This window comes from Salmo trutta, chromosome 4 (genome assembly GCF_901001165.1).
Source record: "Salmo trutta chromosome 4, fSalTru1.1, whole genome shotgun sequence".
Lineage (NCBI taxonomy): Eukaryota > Metazoa > Chordata > Actinopteri > Salmoniformes > Salmonidae > Salmo > Salmo trutta.
The window spans coordinates 37,200,001-37,227,260 of record NC_042960.1 but is presented as its reverse complement, the minus strand read 5'-3'; the positions used below and the strand labels follow the sequence as shown (position 1 = coordinate 37,227,260).

Here is a 27,260-nt window from a genome sequence, read left to right as displayed (position 1 = left end):
TGGTATTGTCTCTCTCTCGTCCGCTGTATTTAAAGGGGCAGCTCCGTAAGTGTAGAAAGCTCCTTTTAAAAAGACACAATAGTGTCTCTGTCAACCTCAACGGTCTGTTTACTTTCGGTCTTCTATTGTACCTCTCGCCTTTGCCTCCGCTGAGAAAATTTCTATGATCAAAAGTTGAAAGTAAAGTAATAGTATGTGGACGCAGCAGCTTTGTCATCCTCCCTGCCTCCATTTTCAAAGAATGTTACTTTTTACCTCCATCTCCTGTAAAGTACCTAATTGTTTCCTCTGCATCTCCTGCCCTCTACCCCTCTGTCCTTTCTATCTCTCCGTCCTCCCTCTCTCCCCACCTTTCCTCTCCTCCCTCCCTGTCTCCTGTTCGCAGTCCTGGACTCATAACATTTCTAAAGAGAAGGAGTTCCTGATTAAGCTGGTGAAGGCCGGGGTTATACAGGACTTGACCCATGGGATCTGTGGCTCAGGGTGCTGATGACAACATCCAGCCAATCCCAGATCGCAGAGAGATATGGAGGAGAAACACAGGGGCAGCATTGTGAAGTCCTGCTCCGTTCCCCTCAACCTAACCTTCACCGCTGGCCGAGGCATACTGTTTTCAGGACAGCTGGCTGGTGAAGGGTTCTGAAGCTTTCCTATCTCTGACAGAAGATAAATGTGGTAGATGGCATCTTCACTGGACTTCATTGGCGAGATAGAACTATACACAACACTTTAGAATACTCTTGAACTCTGTAGAACACGGAGCTATACTGTTCTATTTCATGATTTGCTGCAGTGTGACAATAGTTTTAAGTTTTATTAGTCATATGTATGGGATAAACATGGTATACACCGTCCAACTAAATGCTTCTCGACAGTGCAACAACAATAATAAATAATAAATTATAAGAATATGAACATAAAGTAAATGGCTCAGTTGAATAGAATATTATTTTTTTGTATAAATATAATACAGGAAGGCACAATTTATAGTCCAGTATTTACCTGTGTGTTTTGGGGAAGAGGGGATTTGGGGGCAAGTGTTTAAATTGTGCAGCATTTAGCAATCGTAATAAGAGTCTGGTAGCAGCATTTGTGGTGTGTGTGTGTGTGTGTGTGTGTGTGTGTGTGTGTGTGTGTGTGTGTGTGTGTGTGTGTGTGTGTGTGTGTGTGTGTGTGTGTGTGTGTGTGTGTGTGTGTGTGTGTGTGTGCGCGCTAAGGTGCCGAGAATCCGAGCAGGTGGTCAGTCAAGTTCAAGTGTTCCGCAGTCTGATGGCTGGTAGATGCAAATTGTCACTGAGCCTGTTGGTATCAGACTTCATGCTCCGATACCGTATCGGAGCATGGTTGTATCGGAGAAATTTGGCATGTCACCCTGGGTCCTCTCTAAATACTACCGATGCACCATCGAGAGTGCCCTGACCGGTTGTATTACGGCCTGGTACAGGAATCGCTCCATTCACGACCACAAGGCTGATGTGGACACCGAGGAACTTAAAACTGCTGACTCAATACAGTATTATGAAAAGATGGACTGAGAATATCTTTGGAGGAGGAGGAAGTGCATACCTCTGCTCATACAGTATACTTGAATATATTGTCACCACATATGCATCGCAGAAACGGTTGTTACTGTTCTTAAACTGTTATTTATTTTCAAATCTCGTAATGGCTGCGGTGCCCTCTTTATCTGGGCTTCATCATTATAGGATGGTTTACGTCAGGGTAGAAAATAATGCGCATACATATTCTGCTTCTACTGTATCAGGAAGCAGAGATGCTCATGGCTTTTAGAAGCCCTCCACAACTTCCTTCCTTCCCCCTTTTAAGATGCATTACAATTATTTACCTTTAGAGATTACTTTGTTCTACTCTTGTCTTTTTTTCAATGCAAAGAAGAGGAGTGAACAATCAATCCCCTCTCTGGATAAACATATATTATTTGTAAGAGCCTGTATTTTATTTTACTGTTCTCTCTGGGCTTTGTGTGATCTCAAGTCCATCAATGTGGTTCCCAAACACTGAACTGTCCTGGATCACGTTTCACACTGTTACTCTGGTCTTAATGCTGTTATCTTTGCCTGAGTCCCAAATGACACCCTATTACAGGGCTCTCCAACTCTGTTTCTGGGGAGCTACCATCCTGTAGGTTTTCGCTTTAACACTAATCTAGTACACCTGATTCTAATAATTAGCTGGCTGATAAACTGAATCAGGTTAGTTGGAGAAAAAAACAAACAGGAGGGTGGCTCTCCAGGAACAGGGTTGGAGAGCCCTGTCCTATTGCCTATGTACTGTACTACTTTTAGCCAGGAGCCTATACGTCATTAAACAGACAATCTTATCCAGTCCGACTTACAGGAGCAATTAGGGTTAAGTGCCTTGCTCAAAGGCACAATTTTTATCTAGTTGGCTAGGGGATTTGAATCAGCGACCTGAACGCTCTTAACTGCTAGGCTACCTGCAGCCCTATAGGGAATAGGGTGTCATTTGGGATGCATCCTTTATGTCAGGCCTCTGCATGGCCCGCAAACATACTCAGTGTTACTACTGACTACTGTCAGTTGTTGTATGAACGTTATAATTTACTTTGTTTTTGCCCAAAATAATAGAAATGTTTTAAGTAATAATATGTGGTGTCTTAACCGCCATTCTCTGTTCAACTACATATTGTCTTATTTTCTACATTTTTGGTAGCGTAAAATGCATTACTGTAAAATGGATTACAGTAACTTACTGGAAGAAAGTGGCCAATAATTTACTGTAATTTATTTTACAGTACTGCTACTGTAATGCATTTTACACTACCAAAAATGTTACTGTAATTTAATTTAGAGTATATTACTGGAATTACCCATGCTGTGACATATTACGCAGTGTTCTTTGCAAGTTCTCCTTTTGATATTTACCTTTTGGTCAAATGAAATCAAATGTTATTTGTCACATGCGCCGAATTCAACAGGTGTAGACCTTACCGTGAAATGCTTACTTACAAGCCTTTAAACAACAATGCAGTTCAAGAAATTGAGTTAAAAAATAGATTTACTAAATCAACTAAAGTAAAAAATTAAATAAAATGTTACACAATAAAATAACAATAACGAGGTTATATACAGGGGGTACCGGTATGTGCGGAGGTACAGGTTAGTCGAGGTAATTTGTACATGTAGGGGTAAAGTGATAATAAACTGCGAGTAGCAGCAGTGTAAAAACAGTCCGTGTGGCCATTTGATTAATTGTTCAGCAGTCTTATGGCTTGGGGGTAGAAGGTGTTAAGGAGCCTTTTGGACCTAGACATGGCGCTCCGGTACCGCTTGCCATGCAGTAGCAGAAAGAACAGTCTATGACTTGGGTTACTGGAGTCTTCGACAATTTTCTCTGACACTGCTTAGTAAATAGGTCTTGGATGTCAGGAAGCTTGGCCCCAGTGATGCACTGTGCCGTACGCACTGCCCTCTGTTGCGCCTTGTGGTCGGAGCAGTTGCCATACCAGGCGGTGATGCAACCGGTCAGGATGCTCTCAATGGTGCAGCTGTAGAACTTTTTAAGTATCTGGGGACCCATGCTAAATCCTTTCAGTCTCCTGAGGGGGAAAAGGTGTTGGCCAGGGATGGACTGAAACAATAATTCATGCCGGGAATTTGACTCCATCCCAGGCCACCCTGTTCACGCAAACCACCAGACCGCTAATTTTGTAGGCTAAACCTATTTGTTGAAGTAACGGGTTCCAAACTAGTTATACATTTGGCCACTATGTTCATCTGGGAAGAAAGTTATCCACATTACAAAATACAAACATTTGGGACTGACCAACAAGTAGCCTATCTGAACACTGAGTTTTCAAGGTATGCTATGACTCTGGGTGCACCCTCAAAAACTCACTAGGAATACACTAATCATAGCACATACAAAAGGCTAGACACACAAAAAAGTTTGCCTATACTTTTTAAAAAGAGAATGAGATATACAGAGTTAGCTCAAATGGTTATCTTTATATTCAAACATCAAGCATATCAAAAGTATCAAAAACCATAAGCTACAACAATGTAAGTAAGTATAATACAAAAGTCGAAAAAGCACTCCTATACAAAATAATGTACACTACAATGTTCACTCACTGGTGTCCATAAAGAAAACAGCACAAAAATAAACACATCTATACACTGAGTCAATGAAATTGAACATTAACTACATAACTGCAAGTATAATACAAAAGTCCAAAAAACAAGCCTCTATACAAAAGCTTTACCTCACAGCAAATGTTCTTTCACCCTTGTCAGCCTGTTAAGGAAGAGTCATAGCATAGCTACTTCAGAGTAACCAGTGAGTAATTACCACTAGTAAACTGCAGGCGGTGCAGTAACTCACTGCTCTCTGCCATCTTGTCAATAATGTCATCTTTGTCAAGTCCCATAATATTCTCCTTCTCTGTTGCCATCAAAAGGAACGCTTTAAGGTTCTCTTGAGTGAGGGAGGTTCTTAGGCGGTTCTTCAAGGATTTCAGGGTGGAGAATGTCGTCTCACAAGCCACCTGAATGATGGATAGGTTGAGGAGGAACTTGTAGCCCAAACCAATGATGTGATAGCTGCATATCGGGCAGTTTTACATGTGGAACAACTTCTGCTCACCAAGTCCACACTTTGATCAGGATCCTCAAAGCCTTCCCCTGATTCATCACTGGCGGTGGCTCTGGTGTTGTACTCTTCCAATGCTGACTGTTTCAGTCTTTCCCACTGTTGTGCAAGGTTGATCAGTTCAGCATGCAATGCCTCAACAGTGGCATGTTCATCAAATTCCAGTAAGCATTTGCTGAGCTCCTTCATGGCTGTCTTTGGAAGGCCTCTCTGATCTGAGAAAATGCTTCGGATTCATGCAGGAGACATCTGCACACAGCACTGCATTTGCTGCATAACGGCGGTGAATACTTTCAACAACAGTGTCCAGTACCACATTGTGGATCTTGATTTTGTAATCCATGTCTGCATTAGTAATGGGCTCGTCTTCTGCCAACTCACCTGGTTTTCTCTTCTTTTTTTTTGTTCTCTTCTCTGGGAGAGAAGTCCGAGCTTCGGCATCACAGTCCTGCTGCTCCTCCAGAATGCCATTGGCCCACTCAACAAAGTCGTCTGCTGCCCTCTTCACACCCTCAAAGTCTCGGGCACACATTCTCAGGTTATCCTCCGTTCCCGTCACCAAGTGCTGTGCTGTTACGATATGCATGCCACTTGATTGGAAGTATTTAGAGAGAGGGGACGTCTGCTCAAAAATCCTGAGAAAAACCTCAGCTGTAAGTATGGTTTCATACTTTAGGAGAGCATCCTTGTACCCTTGGGCCTTGCAGGTTTTATGGTTACATTCTTTTCAATTCTTTCCATAGTGATGACCCCATCCATGTAAAGTGCACGGTCAGGCTTTGCAAAGCTTCCAAATACTTTCCTCAAGCCCTCGTCTTTAGCCCACCAGCGTGTTTCACCAATTACATCAAGCCGTCTGTCTCCTGTCCTCACTGGTTTCCTCCCATAGCTTCATACGTTTGTAGGAATCTCGAACGAACACTGCAATGTCATTCAGTAGTGAGAAAAGGGATTCACTTGCCACAACAACCCCAGTGGTGTCAGTTAGCACAAGGTTGAGGACATGTGAGTAACACTATATGTGTACTAGGTTAGGAGACTCTCCTGTGACCGATGCAGAGAAGCCCCTGTATTGTCCCTGCATATTAGCTGCTCCGTCTGTTGCATTACCAACACACTGTTTGATATCTATGTCCTTCTTCTCAAGGGACTGTTTCACAAGGTCCACAATGACTCAGTCAATGACCGCAATGAGTCTCTCGTGGACAACATCAGTGACATATCGCAGAACTACTGCACACTGGTCTTTGGATGTTAAATCCTGTGTTGTGTCCATTTGTATTGAGAACATCCCTGCCTTTCTCACTTCAACAGCAATTGTCTGCTGAATCAACATTCTGATGACTTCAATTACTTTATTTGCTGTTGTTTTGGACATCATAGTTACCAAGGACCCTCTTCCTTTACTTCCCATCTGCTTCTTGCTCTTCTCAATGTTATCACTAACATCACTATTTTGTTGAACGCTGAGCTGTAATCTATGAACAGCATTCTCACATAGGTGTTCCTTTTGTCCAGGTGGGAAAGGGCAGTGTGGAGTGCGATTGAGATTGCATCATCTGTGGATCTGTTGGGGTGGTATGTGAATTGTAGTGGGTCTAAGGTTTCTGGGATAATGGTGTTGATGTGAGCCATGACCAGCCTTTCAAAGCACTTCATGGCTACCGATGTGAGTGCTATGGGGTGGTAGTCATTTAGGCAGGTTACCTTCGCTTTTTTGGGCACAGGGACTATGGTGGTTTGCTTGAAACATGTAGGTATTATAGACTCAGTCAGGGAGAGGTTGAAAATGTAAGTGAAGACACTTGCCAGTTTCTCCGCGCATGCTCGCAGTACACGTCCTGGTCATCCGTCTGGCCCAGCAGCCTTGTGAATGTTGACCTATTTAAAAGTCTTGCTCATATCGGCTACGGAGAATGTGATCGCACAGTCGTCTGGAACAGCTGGTGCTCTCATGCATGCTTCAGTGTTGCTTGCCTCGAAGTGAGCATAAAAGGCATTTAGCTCATCTGGTAGGCTCACGTCACTGGGCAGCTCGCAGCTGGGTTTCCCTTTGTAGTCCGTAATAGTTTGCAAGCCCTGCCACATCTGACGAGCGTTAAAGCCGGTGTAGTAGGATTGATGTTTTAGCTGTTTGAAGGTTTGTCTGAGGGCATAGAGGGATTCTTATAAGCGTCCGGATTAGTGTCCCGCTCCTTGAAAGCGGCAGCTCTAGCCTTTAACTCGGTGCAGAATCAATGGCTTCTGGTTGGGATATGTACATACAGTCACTGTGGGGACGACATCATCGATGCTCTTATTGATGAAGTCGGTGACTGAGATGGTATTCAATACCATTGGATGAATCCAGAAACATATTCCAGTCTGTGCTAGCAAAATAGTCCTGTAGCGTAGCATTCGCGTCATCTGACCACCTCCGTATTGAGCGAGTCACTGGTACTTCCTGCTTTAGTTTTTGCTTGTAAGCAGGAATCAGGAGGAGAGAATTATGGTCAGATTTGCTAAATGGAGGGCGAGGAAGAGCTTTGTATGTCTCTGTGTGTGGAGTAAAGGTGGTCTAGAGTTGTTTTTCTCTGGTTGTACGTGACATGCTGATAGAAATTAGGTAAAATGGATTTAAGATTAACTGTCATAAAGTCCCCGGCCACTAGGAGCGCCGCTTCTGGATGAGCATTTTCTTGTTTGCTTATGGCCTTATACAGCTCATTGAGTGCAGTCTTAGTGCCAGCATTGGTTTGGGGTGGTAAATAGACAGCTACGAAAAACATAGATGAAAACTCTCTTGGTAGATAATGTGGTTTACAGCTTATCATGAGGTACTCTACCTCAGGTGAGCAATACCTTGAGATTTCCTTAATATTAGACATCGCGCACCAGCTGTTATTGACAAATACACACATAACCCCACCCCTCGTCTTACCAGATGTAGCTGTTCTGTCCTGCCGATGCCTGGAAAACCCAGCCAACTGTATATTATCTGTGTCGTCATTCAGCCACGACTCGTGAAACATAAAATATTACAGTTTTTAATGTCCTGTTGGTAGGATAGTCTCGAACGGAGATCGTCCAGTTTATTCTCCAGTCATTGCAAGTTGGCCAATAGAACGGATGGTAGAAGAGGGTTACCCACTCGCCAACAAATTCTCACAAGGCACCCTGATCTCCGACCCCTGTATTTATGTATTTTCTTCACACGAATGACAGGGATTTGTGCCTGGTCTCGGAGAAGCAGTATATCCTTTGTGTTGGACTCATTAAAGAAAATATCTTTGTCCAGTTCGAGGTGATTAACCACTGTTCTGATATCCAGAAGCTCTTTTCAGTCATAAGAGACAGTAGCAACAACATTATGTACAAAATAAGTTACAAACAATGTGAAAAAACACGCAAAATAGCACAGTTGGTTAGGAGCCTGTAAAACAGCAGCCATCCCCTCCGGCGCCATTATTCAGTCAGTGCATTCAACCAAGGCTGTTGTAGATAAGGAAATATTGGTCTTCAAAATAATTGTAATTACAACAAGAAATTTCTGACTATCTCTGGATAGTGCCAATACAATACTGAGATATTCACAGTAACGTGATGCCAGAGCAATAAAACAGTACAATACAGTAAAAGTGCATATTACAGCGTATTAATGAATACCAGGTGTTTTAGATCGCTTACACTTCTAGAGGATTAAACAAAGGCTTCCAAACTGGCTGTGATTAAAGGGCAAAACACAGCAAATGGACATGGTTAAGTAATTAAAAAACAATTAAAAAGTTTAAGACCCAATCCCACTCCAATCTCTTTCCTATATGCATTTAATTGTTAAGGAATTACTACCAAATATAACTTAAATTGGTACAGGACTCTAACGGGTGCAGCAAATATCGGCACTTAAAATGTGTCACTGAGCCAGCGATTCTTTCCTCCCACAATATTTCTCCACAATGCACCACCTCCCTCTGCAACTGGATCCTGGACTTCCTGATGGGCCACCGCCAGGTGGTGAGGGTAGGTAGCAACACATCTGCCACGCTGATCCTCAACACTGGAGCTCCCCAGGGGTGCGTGCTCGGTCCCCTCCTGTACTCCCTGTTCACCCATGATTGCATGGCCAGCCACGACTCCAACACCATAATTAAGTTTGCAGGCGACACAGCAGTGGTAGGCCTGATCAACGACGAGACGGCCTATAGGGAGGAAGTCAGAGACCTGGCCGGGTGGTGCCAGAATAACAACCTATCCCTCAACGTAATCAAGACAAAGGAGATGATTGTGGACTTCAGGAAAAGGAGGACCGAGCACGCACCCATTCTCATCGACGGGGCTGTAGTGGAGCAGGTTGAGAGCTGCAAGTTCCTTGGTGTCCACATCAACAACAAACTAGAATGGTCCAAACACACCAAGACAGTCGTGAAGAGGGCACGACAAAGCCTATTCCCCCTCAGGAAACTAAAAAGATTTGGCATAGGTCCTGAGATCCTCAAAAGGTTCTACAGCTGCAACATCGAGAGCATCCTGACTGGTTGCATCACTGCCTGGTACGGCAACTGCTTGGCCTCTGACCGCAAGCCACTACAGAGGGTAGTGCCTACAGCCCAGTACATCACTGGGGCTAAGCTGCCTGCCTTCCAGGACCTCTACACCAGGCGGTGTCAGAGGAATGCCCTAAAAATTGTCAAAGACCCTTGCTACCCCAGTCATAGACTGTTCTCTCTACTACCGCATGGCAAGCGGTACCAGAATGACAGGTCTAGGACAAAAAGGCTTCTCAACAGTTTTTTCCCCCAAGCCATAAGACTCCTGAAAAGGTAGTCAAATGGCTACCCGGACTATTTGCATTGTGTGCCCCCCCCCCAACCCCTCTTTTTACGCTGCTGCTACTCTCTGTTTATCATATATGCATTGTCACTTTAACTATACATTCATGTACATACTACCTCAATTGGGCCGACCAACCAGTGCTCCCGCACATTGGCTAACCGGGCTATCTGCATTGTGTCCCACCCACAACCCGCCAACCCCTCTTTTACACTACTGCTACTCTCTGTTCATCATATATGCATAGTCACTTTAACCATATCTACATGTACATACTACCTCAATCAGCTTGACTAACCGGTGTCTGTATGTAGCCTCGCTACTTTTATAGCCTCGCTACTGTATCTAGCCTGTCTTTTGACTGTTGTTTTATTTCTTTACCTACCTATTCTTCACCTAATACATTTTATTGCACTATTGGTTAGAGCCTGTAAGTAAGCATTTCACTGTTGTATTCAGCGCACGTGACAAATAAACTTTGATTTGATTTGATTTAGTGTTCAAAAGGTTTTTGGTGCTCCAAAGATGCAGTATTGGTACTGTGTTCTGAATTACAGTTGATTACTGGCAGCAATTAGCCAGTAAGGTACTGTAGAGTTTCAGGACAAGGGTTGTAGAATTCCTGAAATACAGTATATTAACGCATTCTGTGGGGGTACAGCATTCTCACTCACGGGTGCAACAAATACAGTATAGCCTCTTACAAGGCACACCTTAAAATATGTTAAGGAGCCAGAGACTCTTTCCCACCCAAAACATTTTCTACAATGCGCCATAATTAATACTGTAAAACACATTTTTCAGCATTTTACTGTGCATTGTACAGTGTTTTACTGTTTAAATTACAGAAAGGTCTTACAGTGTGCTGTAACCCAAATGTATGGTATTTTACGGTGCATTCTATGATAATCTACTGTATTCAGTTTATACAGTATTATACTGTTAATACAGTAAGTTACTGATAAAATTACAAAAATTGTGTATGCGGAAGTCAAAGCACTTATGTATTATGTATTTCTCATCGCTCATACACAGTCACTACACTATGGATTGTAATGCATCATGGTTTGACAAACGAAATAAAACAGATTCTAATAAACTGTATCGCCTGACTCTGTCCCTTGTAATTACATGAAATGCATACAACTGGAGAGAGATAATGAAATATGTTTTTTTTATTGTTTAATTGAATATAAAATCTATTGTCTTCCCTAGAAAACTTTTTTAGGCATTTACAAAGCATCTATTTAATATTGCAAAACAGCAAGGTCTAACAGTGTTGTTTTCTAATGCCATGTTGTTTAGATATAGTATGTTTGTATTTATATGTTCTCCACCCACCCATCCATGTGTTCCAGTAGTGGATACACCTTATCAGAAAGATCATCTCAGCTTTTTCTTGTCCCACTTTTGAGAGCTGTAAACTATTCCCCTTCTCATAGGTGGCATCAACAAACAGTAGATGTTTATAGGAGTGTGCAGGTAAACATGTTCAATGTAACTGATGGATCTGAGTCATCTTTGTGCTTTGAGCTGGATTCAACTTGTATTCGAAACCTTTCAAAGTCTTTCAGAGTTTGCTCTATCCTGCCTGGAATGCCAGGTAGGTGGCTGTTGCAGTTTTGTCTCTTATATTCATCCATTAAGCCAGGCAAGCTCAATCAAGCACAGATAAAGTGTTTGGAATGATTTTGAATAGTGTTTGAACCCAGGTCTGGTGCTTTCCTGGGTGGATTCTAGTAGGATATTTGTGTGGAAAAGGTCAAGAACAAGAAATGTTGACAGTCTCCAGTGGAGACTAGCGTCCCACATACCCCAGAGAGGTTAATGGGTGGGATAATCCATGGATTTCTTCTGAGCTGTCTTGTATTATTCAAAAACGTAATCTAGCCTGGGCTAAAGCAAGGAAATCATGTTCTGATGCTGATTGGCTTCATTTTAGGCAGCTACAAAACAGGTGTTATTTTCTTCTCGGGAAGGCCAAGTCCGAATATTTTATGTCTGTTATCACCTATAACCTGAATGACCCTAGAAGGTTTTGGAAGGCTATTAAGTCTATGTCTGGTAACAGTAATGTTAATGAATTACCGTCATGTGTTTTGAAGGACTCTGTTGCTGTATATGACAAAACTGAAATGCTGAATTGTTTCAATGAGCACTTTGTATCATCTGGTAGGCTGTTTGAGTATCCTCTGTCTCTGTACAACCCTGTGTGCATGAACCAGTGAGAGCTGGTCAAACTTTTAGCTTTTTGCCATTTTGCAGGAGGTACATAAAGCCCTGAAATCCTTAGATCAGAGAAAGCCTGTAGGTCCTGATCTTCTTGATCCCTGCTTTTTAAAACTGACAGCTCATTTCATAGCTGAACCACTTACATATCTGTTCAATTGAATCCTGGAATGTAATGAAAAAATACCACTTTTTAAAGGGGGAGATCCAACTCTTTTAAATAATTATAGGCCAATCTCAAGCTGTCACCCCTGGTGAAAATACTTCAAACCCTTGTTAGTGAACAGCTAAAATAGTTTTTATATACTAACTCTATTTTATCAACGTACAAATCGGGCTTCAGGAAGAAGCATAGCACAATTACAGCAGCCATGAAGGTTTTAAATTATTTCACTGAAGCCCTTGACAAAAACAGCATTGTGTCTCACTTTTTATTGATCTCTCTAAGACTTTTGATACAGTTGATCATGCTATACTGAGGCAGAGATTATTGAGCGTAGGTCTTTCGGAGCATGCAGTTGCATGGTTTGCTTACTATCTGTCTGATAGAACTCAGTGCACTCAATTTGATGGGCTCATGTCTGTTAAATTGTCTGTTTTTAATGGTGGGCCCCAGGGCTCTGTACTTGGTCCCCTCTTATTCACTATTTGTATAAATATTTTAGACAAAAATGTGCAAAATGCGCAACTTTACTTTTATGCTGATGATACTGTTATTTATTGTTGTCCCTCGTCTCACAAAAGATTTCCAGAACTTGCAAACTGCTTTTTATACTGTTCAACATACCTTGTGTCAATTGAGGCTTATCCTCAATACTGACAAAACTAAACTAATGGTGTTTTCTAAAGCAAGAAATAGACCTCTGAACCTTTCACATATTACTATCTGTCAGGGTAATGAGATTGAGACTGTAACCTCATATAAATATCTTGGAATTGTAATTGATGATGGCCTCTCTTTTAAGTTGCGTATTCAACAACTTACAAAAAAATTGAAACTGAAGTTGGGATTTTATTTTAGGAATATGGCCTGTTTTTCTTTTGAAGCCAGAAGGAGGCTAGTATCAGCTACCTTTATGCCTATACTAGACTATGGGGGTATTTTAGATATGAATGCTTCCACTCAGTGTTTGAGATCAATTGACACCTAGTCAATCGTAGGCTCAGTCACTGGTATACTTTTATTTATAAAGCCATTTTGGGTTTACCACCATTTTTTTGGGGGGGGGGGGGGCATTTTTATTGTTTAGAAATGTGGTGGGTACTCTTCATGTCTGAACAGAATTTGGTAAAAGGGCTTTTATGTACTCTGCGCCATCGGCTTGGAACGCCTTACATAATGCTTTTAATCTGGAAGAATTTGTCCCAATGGTGTTTTTAAATCATTGATGCAGGATTTCAAGGCAGATTCTCTGACCTGTCAATGTTTTTAATTTGCTGTTTTATGTGGTGTGTGTTGGGTCATTGTCCTGTTGAAAAACAAATGATAGTCCCACTAAGCGCAAACCAGATGGGATGGCATATTGCTGCAGAATGCTGTGGTAGCCATGCTGGTTAAGTGTGCCTTGAATTCGAAATACATCACTGACAGTGTCACCAGCAAAGCACCATCACACCTCCTTCTCCATGCTTCACGGTGGGAACCACGTAGATCATCCGTTCACCTACTCTGCGTCTCATTGGTTCCAACACGGTGGTTGGAACCAAAAATCTCAAATATGGACTCATCAGACCAAAGGACAGTTTTCCACCGGTCTATTGTCCATTGCTCGTGTTTCTTGGCCCAAGCAAGTCTCTTCTTCTTATTGGTGTCCTTTAGTAGTGGTTTCTTTGCAGCAATTCGACCATGAAGACCTGATTCATGCAATCTCCTCTGAACAGTTGATGTGTATGTTACTTGAACTCTGTGAAGCATTTATTTGGGCTGCAATCTGAGAAGCAGTTAGCTCTAATTCACTTATCCTCTGCAGCAGAGGTAACTCTGGGTCTTCCATTCCTGTGGCAGTCCTCATGAGAGCCAGTTTCATCGTAGCGCTTGATGGTTTTTGCGACTGCACTTTAAGAAACTTTCAAAGTTCTAAACATTTTCCGCATTGACTGACCTTCATGTCTTAAAGTAATGACCGACCGTCATTTCTCTTTGCTTATTTGAGCTGTTCTTGCCACAATATGGACTTGGTCTTTTACCAAATAGGGCTATCTTCTGTTTACCACCCCTACCTTGTCACAACACAACTGATTGGCTCAAATACATTAAGGAAATACATTTTAACAAGGCACACCTGTTAATTGAAATGCATTCCAGGTGACTACCTCATGAAGCTGGCTGAGAGAATGCCAAGTGTGCAAAGCTGTCATCAAGGCAAAGGGTGGCTACTTTGAAGAATCTCAAATATAAAATATATTTTGATTTGTTTAACACTTTTTAGGTTTCTACATGATTCCGTATGTGTTATTTCATAGTTTTGATGTCTTCACTATTATTCTACAATATAGAAGATAGTAAAAAATAAATAAATACCCTTGAATGAGCTGGTTTATCCAAACTTTTGACTGGTACTGTATGTAAATTAGATATGTTTCTATTTCATTTTCAATACATTTCATTTTTTTCTTCTAGAAACATGTTTTCACTTTGTCGTTATTGGGTATTGTGTCAATGGGTGAGAATCATTATCAATTTAATCCATTTTGAATTCAGGCTGTAACACAACAACATGTGGAATAAGTTCATGGGTATGAATACTTTCTGAAGGCACTGTAAGTGTAATGGGTTTCCTCAAAAGCTTTGAGTAATTACCACATTGACATTTATAGTATTGGCTAATATCTAAGGTGATTGAAATAGTAGGAAACAGAGAAAGTTGGGACATATAACTACAACTTTCAAGACTGCCCAAAGGTTCAAGTTGGTGTGACTGTCATTTTGCGATGCTTTGCATCGTCATCACTTAGCCTACCCATTTGTCTTGTGTCTCCAAGTTTCATCACTGCAAGTTAAAAGTCCATACAATTTATATTATGCACAAGGTCATAGCATTTTATACTTCACTGTGGGAAAGGGGCAGAAATACCTGTCATGTTGACATGCTTTTCTTTTTGATTACATGACTGGTTTCACATTCGTCCACTGGCAACCCGTCATTCAAGGCAGGTGGGGCAAAGCCCACCTCTTTGAGCCCCACCTGTTTAGCTGTTTTGTGTCTAATATGTGTCACATATCAGTTTGCAAACAGTGAAAAGTTCATCTGAGTTAATGAAGCCGCATACAAACATGGTCTCTTTTTTGCTTTCTTTCGTAAGGCAGCTCCTAAATGCAGGTGTTTCAGCCTAGCTCCATGCTTACCGTGGTGGTCGGGCAGCCAGCAGGAAAAATACGGAGCGTAGGGGTTGATAATGTTCTCTAGTTGCGCCGTGATTGGCTCAGTGTTCTGTCACTGACAATTCTAGCCCCTTGGGTGCTGCCATAAAGTTGCATTAGAAGTAGCCATCCAAGAAGGCTCAAAGTCATTGGCCACAGATAAAATGACGTCAAATCATGTTATATTGATTGGACTGTTCATGTCAACATCATTCTTTCAAAATCTTAGCTAGCATTCATCATCATGAATCAAGTCCACAATCTACTGGCAACGCCTTTGCAATCCTTGTCAGAAATGATGAAGAGAAATTAAAGATAAAGTGTATCGGTGCTCATCGGCCTTTAGACATAAACATTACACACCAAGTTGGAAATCGCAAATTCAACAATGAGTGGTTTGGTAGCAACCACTACCCTGCTATTCAGTGTAGTGGGTGTGTGGTGTAAGTCTGGGTTTGTGTCTCTTTTCCATCTACATTGGCTATGCTGTATATCCATCATGCCTGATTCAAAACAAATGGAAACTCGGAACTGAGAAATCTCAGACTTCAGTGAGTTCAAGACAACTGGGAACTGTAAAAATTTGCTCTGGGAAAATAACTTTTGAAAGGTCATCCAACTCGGAATTCCAAGCCTCTTTTTAAAGCTCCGACCTGAAGATCACTGATGGCATGTTTCAACCTTGTTTTTTTCAGAGTTTCCAGTTGTCTTGAAAGCACCATAAATCCAGAAAATGACAGATTTTGATGACAAAATTTGCCCACGAAGGACCGCCGCACCTCCTTCCTGTTAAAGTGAGCACAGCACAACAAGTTGAGTCCAAAAATGTATTGTATGCAGTTGCATAAATTATGGAATATACCAGGGAGATATGTACAGTATACTGTAGCTAAGAAAGTAATACTAAGTGTATGTTGTGTAGTAAACTGTTAGCTGTTAGTTGGCGGTGTTAGTGAATTGTCATCATCGAATATTGTAAGAGCTTTCATTGTCTGCTCATATGCCCCCTTTATTTATCCTACGGATCTGACTTTGTGTACAGGGAGAGTACTGTAAGAACGGCCCATGTTCTGAATTCTGTCGCTGTACATTTCAAAAGTGCTGAACAAATAGTTATATTGACTACGTCCGTCCCACTGTAGCTCGATCATTAATGTCTTAATTGCCTCTTATCCGCACGTCATCCCCTTATGCCATAGTTTCAACATCTCAATTGTCAGTAGAAACCACATTTGTTTAAGCAAGTCAACCATATCAGCTATGTTTTTTAAAAAGGCAGTAAATGAGGCTCAATTAACTGTTTTGCTGCCAGACATGGATCTGCTGATAGCCAGGTGTAGCAGTGGTAAGGATTCACTCATGGTGCTGAAAAGAAAGCTCTGCTGTTGTGATAGCTTTATGTAGGCCATAACAGTTTGTGGGCAGTGTTTGCCACGTTATAGTGCAATTAATGTATTGTTTAGTGTTGTGTTGTGGCTTTGCTGGCATGCATGTAAAATATTTTGGCAGAGTTTGCCCCACCGAGATGTACATGCAAAAATTGCCACTGCATTCATCTCCAGCAATCAGAATGAAACATAATCTAAAACAATTGCTATTTGAATTTACAATCCCCTTCTCCATACGGATTACTCATTTACCTAGATAACTCCTATCAATTTATAAATACATTACAGGGAGAATGGTATTATTTCTATCAGAAAAAAATAATTAGGCCTAGTTTTTCCACTTGGAATGGACAGGTTCGCTCAACCTTATTCATGGTTTCCTCGCACATAAAGGTAGTGGAATTATGAGGGATTTAAGTCAAGGTCAGAATATGGCTTATCTGTAGACACACCTCTGCCACACCTCAATTTCTGTGATTTCCACCCTAACTGAATACCTGGCTGGCACATGCATTTACCCATGCTTAAGTTCATGGTCAGAATACTTGTAGAGAGAGAAGTGCATAAAAAGGGATTTAAGTTCAATCTATCCGTGTGTAACTGAGAGGGCTGGCAGTCTGACCCTCTGTTGTTTTTAATACACTTGTAGCATCTGCAGTAAATAGTACACAGATTTAGAAAGTGTGTGAGATCAGAGACAGCTCTGCTATGGACACAACATGCAGGTGGACACTATTTAAAGAGCTGGGTCGTTGACCTGGACATGTTTTGTGTGTGTTTGGTTTTACTATCCTTGTGGGGACCAGATGTCCTCACAAGGATAGTAAAACACGGAAAATTCAGACAAGTGGGGACATTTTGCTGGTCCCCACAAGAAAAAGGCTATTTTAGGCTCAGGGGTTAGGTTTAGGGTTCCAATTAGGGTTAGGAGTTAGGGTTAAGGTTAGGGTTGGGGGGGGGGGCTTGGTAGAGTGCACACAGACAGGTGGTCTGGTCTTCTCTACTCTATCTAGGTGGCCTCTGATCTGAGTGACAACATGGATATGGCTGGGAAGGGGACACCAGGGAACAGCTCTCACATACCACCACCAGCAGAAAAGGCCAGGCTGGGTTCAGTTGTTGCTCCCAAGTCTTTTGATCTTATTTTTCTTCATCTTCTGTCTGACCTGAAATACAAGCCCTGGTTCTTGTTGGTGGGTCACATCATTTAGTTTTAATTAAACCCTGAGCGAGACAGGGTTTTGGTCCGCCCATGCACTGTTCTCCAGCAGAGTGTGTCTGTGCAATCTCAGGTTCCACAACCTATTGCTACTGACTCTGCATCATGGCTGCTACAATGCTGACCTATAAAAATATTTACTCGAAAACGGAAGACACTTGCAGATGAAAAACATTTGGCGGTAACACTTTACTTGATTCCCAATGTCATAACATGTTATGGTAATAAACATGTCATAATATGTCATAACCTGTTATAATATGGTGATAACACTGTCATGACCCATATATTTACACCTGTTGTGACATATATTGCGTTATTCTATAGCTGGTCATGACACCTACATAAGAGTGTCAAAACCAACATTTATTCAAATGACTTTTTTCCCTGCCAATACGTTTTCTTTCGTTTGAAAGTTTGTTTCTTAAATCCTTTGATGTTGTAATGAATTCTTTGCGGTCGTGTTTTTCTCGTCATATTTTTTAAACAACTTGTAGAAAATACACTTTATGGCACTGTCATGAAGCATAATGATCATCCTGTGTCATTTTTTGATACATATTTTTTTATCCCCACCCCCCTCTTCGGAGGACACATATCTTATTTTGTTTTTACAGCTTTTCAGCTACATATACTGTACCTACAGTACCAGTCAAAAGTGTGGACACACCTACTCAGTCAAGGGTTTTTCTTTATTTTTACTATTTTCTACATTGTAGAATAATAGTGAAGACATCAAAACTATGAAATAACACATATGGAATCGTGTAGTAACCAAAAATGTGTTAAACAAATCAAAATATATTTTATATTTGAAATTCTTCAAAGTAGGCACCCTTTGCCTTGTTGACAGCTTTGCACACTCATATATGCCATTTACAGATGGCATACACGTTTGTTGTCAAGTCACATGAAAGTTAATGTGTTCGAAAAGGCATTTCTGCCAAAAAAAAACGCATTTTGATTAAAAACAAAAGTTTACATTCAAACATATCTCCTGTGAAGTAGTGACCCGCAACATACGCCTAGTTTCCTGAAATGGGTCACATTTGATATGCATGGTACTTTTATATACAGCAATCACATAACAATAATACATTACCAAACATAAACTCTTTAATCCCACTCCTCAGCCACTCTCAGCCCATCCCAACTATCACCATAGACCACCCTCATTTGGTTTCCATGTACCATATATTTTTCATTTGTGCTGTGATGTTTTACATACATTCATTATGAATCTTTCTATTCACATAGTATCCACAGATTGTGAGCTAAAGATGAAAACCTCTCCTACAAGTATTATTATATTATTGATTGATTGACTATGGTGTTCCAAATCACCCAACACTGCTATTTGTAAGGATAATGTTAAGTAAATGTTGTGATTTTTTTTCAATTTCTGAACCTGTGACCAGAAACAATCTACATAGGGGCAATAAAAATAAATGATCAAGTGATTCTGTCTCTTCACAGCAAAATCTACAGAGCTGAGAACCTGTGTCACTTTACTTGGACTAAGGAAATACACTTTATGACACCGTCAAGATGCATTATGACAATCATAATCATATAAGAAAAGATGAGATAAGCATATCACATACATGCCCTTATATCAGTCCTCGGTCTTGTCCTGCTCCTGAAATCTGCTCCTGCATTCATCCCAGTCAGCAGCAACAGAGCACTGGGATAGGTGCATATCTGATATGAATGTGTGCACGATTACAATGATAATTGAATATGGTCAATATTTTGTTATTTTTTTTAAACATACTGTTGACATGTCGGCTATGGTGTAATGGAATGTTTTACCATGTGTGGTAGGTTATGTGGGCTTTGAAACTCTTATGTAGGTGTCATAACCAGCCATAAAATAACTACCATGGTAGGTTTTGTGGGTTTTTTACACTTTTATGTAGATGTCATAACCAGCCATAAAATAATGCAATATATGTCCCAACAGGTCATGACAGGGACCATATTATATATAACAGGTTATGACAAATTATGTTAGCTGTTATGACATGATTATGACCGTGTCATAGTGTGTTATGACACTGGGTGTCAAGTAAAGTGTTACCAATGTTGCTCCTTTCTTCTCTCTTTTTCTCCTTTTTTATTCCCCCTCTCTATGACGTATCGTTTCACAGCTGGAGTTTTTCATGTCATCTTGGGTCATCTTGTCTCCAGCTCAGGCTAAGAGGATTTGGTCTACTTCTCACTCCCTAGGTATAATGTTAATTGAATAAATGTTATTACACATTTTACTCTGTGAAACAGCATCACCAAGCCAGCACTCACTCAGCCGTGGTCCAGAGAAGAGTGGGATGTTAACAAACCTCGGGGATTTTGAGAGACCCATAAGCATGGACACACAAACGCATACAAGGGGTGCGTCAACTAGGTTTGGCCTCAGGCCCAATTGTTTCTGAGCTAATAGCCGGCGGGCCAGAACATAATTAGCAAATAATACTAGCACAATTAATGGGCCGACACTACAAATTGAACAACATTTTTAACACATCTGATTAGTACCACTGGTCATCACAGTGAGCCAGTCTCCCAGCCTACCCAGCCATCTGCCCAGGTCAGCGATGCCCTACTGTCCCTTCCAGAGAAGTATGACGGTACTTCATCGAAATGCTGTGGCTTCCTACTCCAGTGCTCCCTCTATTTCGCCCATCAGACAGGAGCCCCCACCACCGAGAGGCCCAAGGTTGCCACTGTCATTTCCCTGCTAACCGGACGGGCGTTGGAGTGGGCTACGGCTGTCTGGGAGAGAGGAGAGGAGGAGGTGGGTTCCTATAAGAGGTTCATGGCTCTGTTCAGAGCGGTCTTCAACCATCCTCCAGAGGCCAGCGAGGGAGGGGAGCGACTTCTCCAACTCCAGCAGGGTGCCCAAACTGCTGCGAAGTACGCCCTCACCTTTTGTACTGTGGCAGCCTCCAGCGGATGGAATGAGCCTGCGATCCGCACTCTCTTCCAGAGAGAAAGGGCGTGTCGGGACAGAGGTGGCGTGTCGTGATGACAACCTATCCACTCATCGCGATGGCCATCCGTCTGGATATCCTTCTTCGGGAGCCACGGTGCCCACCTCGCCACTCGCCTCCCTCCTTTGGCTGTCCTGAGGCAGAGCCTGAACCCGTGGAGATAGGAGCAACATACCTCTCCCAGGCAGAGCGGCGTCGCCGGAGACTGCTGGGGCTCTATCACTATTTTGGCCACTAGGGGCACCAGCTTAAGTGGTGTCCGGTGCGTCCCAACCCAGAGTCCACTAGGGCAGAGGGGCGGCCGCGTGATCTTCCGTCTCCCAGGACGGGCATGAGTATTCATCATCGTGTTCCGCCAAACCCTTTTTTTGGTTCCCATTTCACTGGCTGGCTGTCCCTCAGGTGTTGTCTCTACAGCTCTAGTGGACGCCGGTGCCGCGGGAATTTCATCAACCAGGCCCTCGCCTCCTCCCTGAACATAACTTCGTAACTCTCCTTTCCTTTTCCGGTGCAAGCCCTGAATCAGCGACCATTGTGATCCGGCACAATCACGCACATTACAGCACCGCTCACCCTCACTGTGGTACCTATGCACCAGGAAAGCCTTCCCTTCCTCATCATCACTGCACCCGTACACAAAGTCATCCTCGGCCTCCCTTGGCTCCAACGTCATAACCCTACCATCTCCTGGTCGAGGATTAAAACCACCTCCTGGGGTCCATGATGCCGGAAGACCTGCTTTCCCATACCTTGTGGTTCCATGCCGGTTGAGAGTCCTGTAAGTGCCCTCCAGCCCATCCATCAGTCCTCCTGTATCGTTGGCCCTGTGTTTTGGGATGTAGATGTGGAAATCCACCAGGTTCTGGAGTGGGAAACCGCTCCTGCTACCTGCCCTCCAGAATGCATCGATGTTCCAACAGGGGTAAGAGATCTGCCGAGAACCTGGGCACACACATCCCTCGCCACTGGACACCCAGGTATCACCCGCACTATCCAATCCCTCTCCAATAAATACTGGTGGCCCACCTTGGTGCAGGAGATCACCCGCTATGTCAACTCCTGCTCCATATGTGCCCAAACCAAACCTCCCTGGCACGCTCCAGCAGGGAAACTACTTCCACTTCCTGTGCCTCAGTGGCCTTAGTCCCATCTGTCTGTAGACTTTGTTACCGGTCTCCCACAGTCTGATGGTTTCACCACTGTTATGGTTATTGTGGACAGATTCTCCAAATCCTGACGTTTTATCCCTCTCTCTGGTCTCCCTACCTCTCTCCAGGTCGCTGATGCACTGTTCCAGCAGGTCTTCCGGCACTATGGCCTTCCGGAGGACATCGTCTCTGACTGTGTCCTCAGTCCAACGTGGAGATGGAGAGGACCAACCAGGAGCTGGGGAGGTTCCTAAGGAGTCACAGCCAGGACCGACAGGGGAATGGGCCCGGTTCCTTCCCTGGATGGAGTACGGCCAGAACTCACTTCATTACTCCTCCACCGGGCTGACTCCCTTCCAGTGCATCTTGGGATATCAACCGACCCTGGCTCCATGGAGTCTGAGCCAGACCGAGGCCCCTGCAGTGGACAAGTGGTTCCATTTGCCATCAGAAGGATCAGGCAGGCTGCCACCGCAGTGAGGCTCCCGTGTTCTACCCTGGTGATCGCGTCTGGCTCTCCACCAGGAACCTCACGCCCTGCCTGCCCCTCTGCCGGAAGCTGAGCCCCCGGTTTGTGGGGCCCTTCAAAGTCTTCCGGAGGGTCAATGAGGTAATTTACTGTTTACAACTCCCGACCAACTACCCGATCTCACCCTCTTTTCGTGTTTCCCTCCTTAGGCCAGTGTTTCCTGGTCCTCTGGCTGATGCCATCCCCCGCGACACCCCTCCGCCTCCCCTGGACATCGATGGGATCCTTGGCTATGCTGTCAGGTCTCTACTGGACTCCTGATGTCATGGGGATCAGCTTCAGTACCTGGTGGACTGGGAGGGGTACAGCCCAGATTTGGACTTGTCATTTGGAAAGCTACTGCACTTCAGCAGAACGAAGAAACGACAGGCAGAATGACCAGGCCGCAGCATTGTCACAGAGGTGATGGAAGATATCATCAAGCAGCTGAGGGACAACTTCTCCACCAGATTTGAAGACTACAGTATGCCCAAGGATATCATTGTCTTTGTACGTGATCCTCTCACAGTCTGCCCAGGTGGAGAATTTTCCTCCCTTGCTAAGAAAACGATACCCTCCCTGGATAAGGCCGCAATTCAAACTGAGCTGATTGAATTCCAGACATTGAGCCAAATCAGGGATGCGCTCAGGAGTGCTGAGTCCTTGTGTGCGTTTTGGGTGGCATGCTCAGAGGAATACAGCACAATAAAGAAACTTGCATTTTATGTGCTAACAATGTTTGGATCGACTTGTGATACTTACGATACTACGAGTCCTCCTTTTCCTCTATGAACACAATCAAGACTCATGACAGGAACTGGCTTTCACATAACTCAATTGAGGACTGTCTGCACATCAAAATCACATCCTTCTCACCCGACATCCACAAGATCGTGAATGAAGGGAAGTGCAACTTTCCCATTAAGTAAGTAACTTATTATTAAAAATACTAACATTATTGTGAGTGCTTATCCAGAGATATTTACAGTGAGGGAAAAAAGTATTTGATCCCCTGCTGATTTTGTACGTTTGCCCACTGACAAAGAAATTATCTGTCATAGGCGTCGTATTAAGTGGACCAAAACGCAGCGGGTGTATTGATCATCTTCTTTACTTGACCGGCAGACGAATTCTTCCCACCTACATAACAGCCAGTTGAATCCTGTGGCGCGATTTTCAAATACCTTTGAAATGCTATTACTTCAATTTCTCAAACATATGACTATTTTACAGCTATTTAAAGACAAGACTCTCGTTAATCTAACCACACTGTCCGATTTCAAAAAGGCTTTACAACGAAAGCAAAACATTAGATTATGTCAGCAGAGTACCCAGTCAGAAATAATCAGACACCCATTTTTCAAGCTAGCATATAATGTCACAAAAACCCAGAAGACAGCTAAATGCAGCACTAACCTTTGATGATCTTCATCAGATGACACACCTAGGACATTATGTTATACAATACATGCATGTTTTGTTCAATCAAGTTCATATTTATATCAAAAACCAGCTTTTTACATTAGCATGTGACGTTCAGAACTAGCATACCCCCCGCAAACTTCCGGCGTATTTACTAACAATTTACTAAATTACTCACGATAAACGTTCACAAAAAGCATAACAATTATTTTAAGAATTATAGATACATTACTCCTCTATGCACTCGATATGTCCGATTTTAAAATAGCTTTTCGGTGAAAGCACATTTTGCAATATTCTAAGTAGATAGCCCGGCATCACAGGGCTAGCTATTTAGACACCCACCAAGTTTAGCCTTCACCAAAGTCAGATTTACTATTACAAAAGTTTGATTACCTTTCCTGTTCTTCGTCAGAATGCACTCCCAGGACTTCTACTTCAATAACAAATGTAGGTTTGGTCCAAAATAATCCATAGTTATGTTCCAACAGAGACGTTTTGTTCGTGCGTTCTAGACACTATCCCAATGACAAAAGATTTCTAAATATTTCATTACCGTACTTCGAAGCATGTCAACCGCTGTTTAAAATCAATTTTTATGCAATTTTTCTCGTAAAAAAGCGATAATATTCCGACCGGGAATCTGCAATTAGGTAAACAGTCGAAAGAAAATATATCACTGGGTCGACTCGGGCACGCGCCTAAGCCCTTTGTCCTCTGATCGGCCACTTGGCAAAGGCGATTATGTGTTTCAGCCTGGGGCTGCCTCGACATCGTTCAGGTTTTTCCCGGGCTCTGAGAGCCTATTGGAGCCGTAGGAAGTGTCACGTTACAGCTAAGATCCTGACTCTTCAATAAACAGAAGCAAGAACAACAACACCTTGTCAGACAGGCCACTTCCTGCATGAAACCTTCTCAGGTTTTTGCCTGCCAAATGAGTTCTGTTATACTCACAGACACCATTCAAACAGTTTTAGAAACTTTAGGGTGTTTTCTATCCGAATCAATTATATGCATATTCTAGTTACTGGGCAGGAGTAGTAACCAGATTAAATTGGGTACGTTTTTTATCCGGCTGTGCAAATACTGCCCCCTATCCCAAACAGGTTAAAGAAAACACACTTAAACAAACAAACAAAAAACTACAAAATCAGTCCAGTAAGGGGAACAGACTATACCGGAAACAACCACCCACAAACACAAGTGAAAACAAACACACTTAAATATGGCCTCCAATTAGAGACAACGACAACCAGCTGCTTCTAATTGGAGGTCATTGAAAAACACAACATAGAATTAGAAAACTAGAATTAAACATAGAAATAGAAAATATAGAACATAAATCAAAAACTCCGAAACACACAAAACAAACACCCCCTGCCACGCCCTGACCAAACTACAATGAAAATTAACCCCTTTTACTGGTCAGGACGGGAAATGATTAGGATATAATTTTAATGGTAGGTTTATTTGAACAGTGGGAGACAGAATAACAACAAAAAAATCCAGAAAAACGCATGTCAAAAATGTTATAAAATGATTTGCATTTTAATGAGGGAAATAAGTTTTTGACCCCTCTGCAAAACATGACTTAGTACTTGGTGGCAAAACCCTTGTTGGCAATCACAGAGGTCAGACGTTTCTTGTAGTTGACCACCAGGTTTGCACACATCTCAGGAGGGATTTTGTCCCACTCCTCTTTGCAGATCTTCTCCAAGTCATTAAGGTTTCGAGGCTGACGTTTGGCAACTCGAATCTTCAGCTCCCTCCACAGATGTTCTATGGGATTAAGGTCTGGAGACTGGCTAGGCCACTCCAGGACCTTAATGTGCTTCTTCTTGAGCCACTCCTTTGTTGCCTTGGCCGTGTGTTTTGGGTCATTGTCATGCTGTAATACCCATCCACGACCTATTTTCAATGCCCTGGCTGAGGGAAGGAGATTCTCACCCAAGATTTGACGGTACATGGCCCCGTCCATCGTCCCTTTGATGCGGTGAAGTTGTCCTGTCCCCTTAGCAGAAAAACACCCCCAAAGCATAATGTTTCCACCTCCATGTTTGACAGTGGGGATGGGTCATAGGCAGCATTCCTCCTCCTCCAAACACGGTGAGTTGAGTTGATGCCAAAGAGCTCCATTTTGGTCTCATCTAACCACAACACTTTCACCCAGTTGTCCTCTGAATCATTCAGATGTTCATTGGCAAACTTCAGACGGGCATGTATATGTGCTTTCTTGAGCAGGGGGACCTTGCGGGCGCTGCAGGATTTCAGTCCTTCACGGCGTAGTGTGTTACCAATTGTTTTCTTGGTGACTATGGTCCCAGCTGCCTTGTGATCATTGACAAGATCCTCCCGTGTAGTTCTGTGCTGATTCCTCACCGTTCTCATGATCATTGCAACTCCACGAGGTGAGATCTTGCATGGAGCCCCAGGCCAAGGGAGATTGACAGTTCTTTTGTGTTTCTTCCATTTGCGAATAATCGCACCAACTGTTGTCACCTTGTCACCAAGCTGCTTGGCGATGGTCTTATAGCCCAGTCCAGCCTTGTGTAGGTCTACAATCTTGTCCCTGACATCCTTGGAGAGCTCTTTGGTCTTGGCCATGGTGGAGAGTTTGGAATCTGATTGATTGATTGCTTCTGTGGACAAGTGTCTTTTATACAGGTAACAAACTGAGAATAGGAGCACTCCCTTTAAGAGTGTGCTCCTAATCTCAGCTCATTACCTGTATAAAAGACACCTGGGAGCCAGAAATCTTTCTGATTGAGAGGGGGTCAAATACTTATTTCCCTCATTAAAATGCGAATCAAATTATAAACTTTTTGACATGCGTTTTTCTGGATATTTTTGTTGTTATTCTGTCTCTCACTGTTCAAATAAACCTACCATTAAAACTATAGACTGATCATTTCTTTGTCAGTGGGCAAACGTACAAAATCAGCAGGGGATTAAATACTTTTTTTCCCTCACTGGAGGTGTCATGCTGATAGTATTTTCTGTTTATTCTGTCATTACAGGAGCAGGCTATTCCGAGACTACCGATACAGACATTCAGACACAGACATTACCTTTTTTCTTTAAATCATTGTTTATGTCGGTTGTTACATTTTTGACCAGTTGCAATTGTGAGTAGGCTTAATAAAAAAATCCCACTTCTATTAGACCATATTTTCTTTCTTGTGAAAGATACTGCTAAGACACATAGCCTATCTCAACCAGTTAAGTTATTTTATATAGCCTTAGGCTCGTAAAAAATTTACTCCAATTAAGCCCTCTTTTTGTTTGTAAAGTCAAATTAAAATGAAGATTATTCTTAAAATGAGTTATTCATCTGGTGTAATTGTTCTCCATCTGTTGCTGTGTGCCACTTGCATAAGAAGTTAGCTATATTTGCATCACCAGCTGCTGTTCACCTCCTATTGATTGTGCTGCATTTGCAGCTTTACATTTCAGCACCACATAATGGTCCGCTGCTTGCTTTATTAGTTGACTGTCTCCTGCATTATTTTTCCTCTTGAATTAAGATCAAATGTAACTTTTGCATTATTCAGGCA

General features: G+C 42.5%; 1 protein-coding gene and 1 long non-coding RNA gene across 6 annotated transcripts in view; both read left to right on the top strand.

The window, feature by feature from the left end:
- The window catches only part of LOC115192312 (CMP-N-acetylneuraminate-beta-1,4-galactoside alpha-2,3-sialyltransferase-like), a 101,096-nt gene extending 81,194 nt beyond the window's left edge, over window positions 1-19,902 (top strand). For 3 of the 5 annotated variants that reach the window (XM_029750658.1, XM_029750653.1, XM_029750652.1), the window contains one exon: window positions 386-2,648. In XM_029750658.1, coding sequence (XP_029606518.1) covers window positions 386-490 — 105 coding nt within the window. In that variant the 3' untranslated portion in view covers window positions 491-2,648. Of the gene's footprint in view, window positions 1-385; window positions 2,649-19,788 lie in introns of those variants that run through there. The other 2 variants (XM_029750655.1, XM_029750657.1) reach the window with 2 other exon arrangements.
- A 2,021-nt stretch (window positions 19,903-21,923) lies between these two features.
- On the top strand, window positions 21,924-27,025 carry LOC115191534 (uncharacterized). The gene is made up of 2 exons (XR_003877727.1): window positions 21,924-23,209; window positions 26,724-27,025. It is a non-coding gene; the product is annotated as an uncharacterized LOC115191534 (long non-coding RNA).
- The last annotated feature ends 235 nt before the right edge of the window (window positions 27,026-27,260 follow it).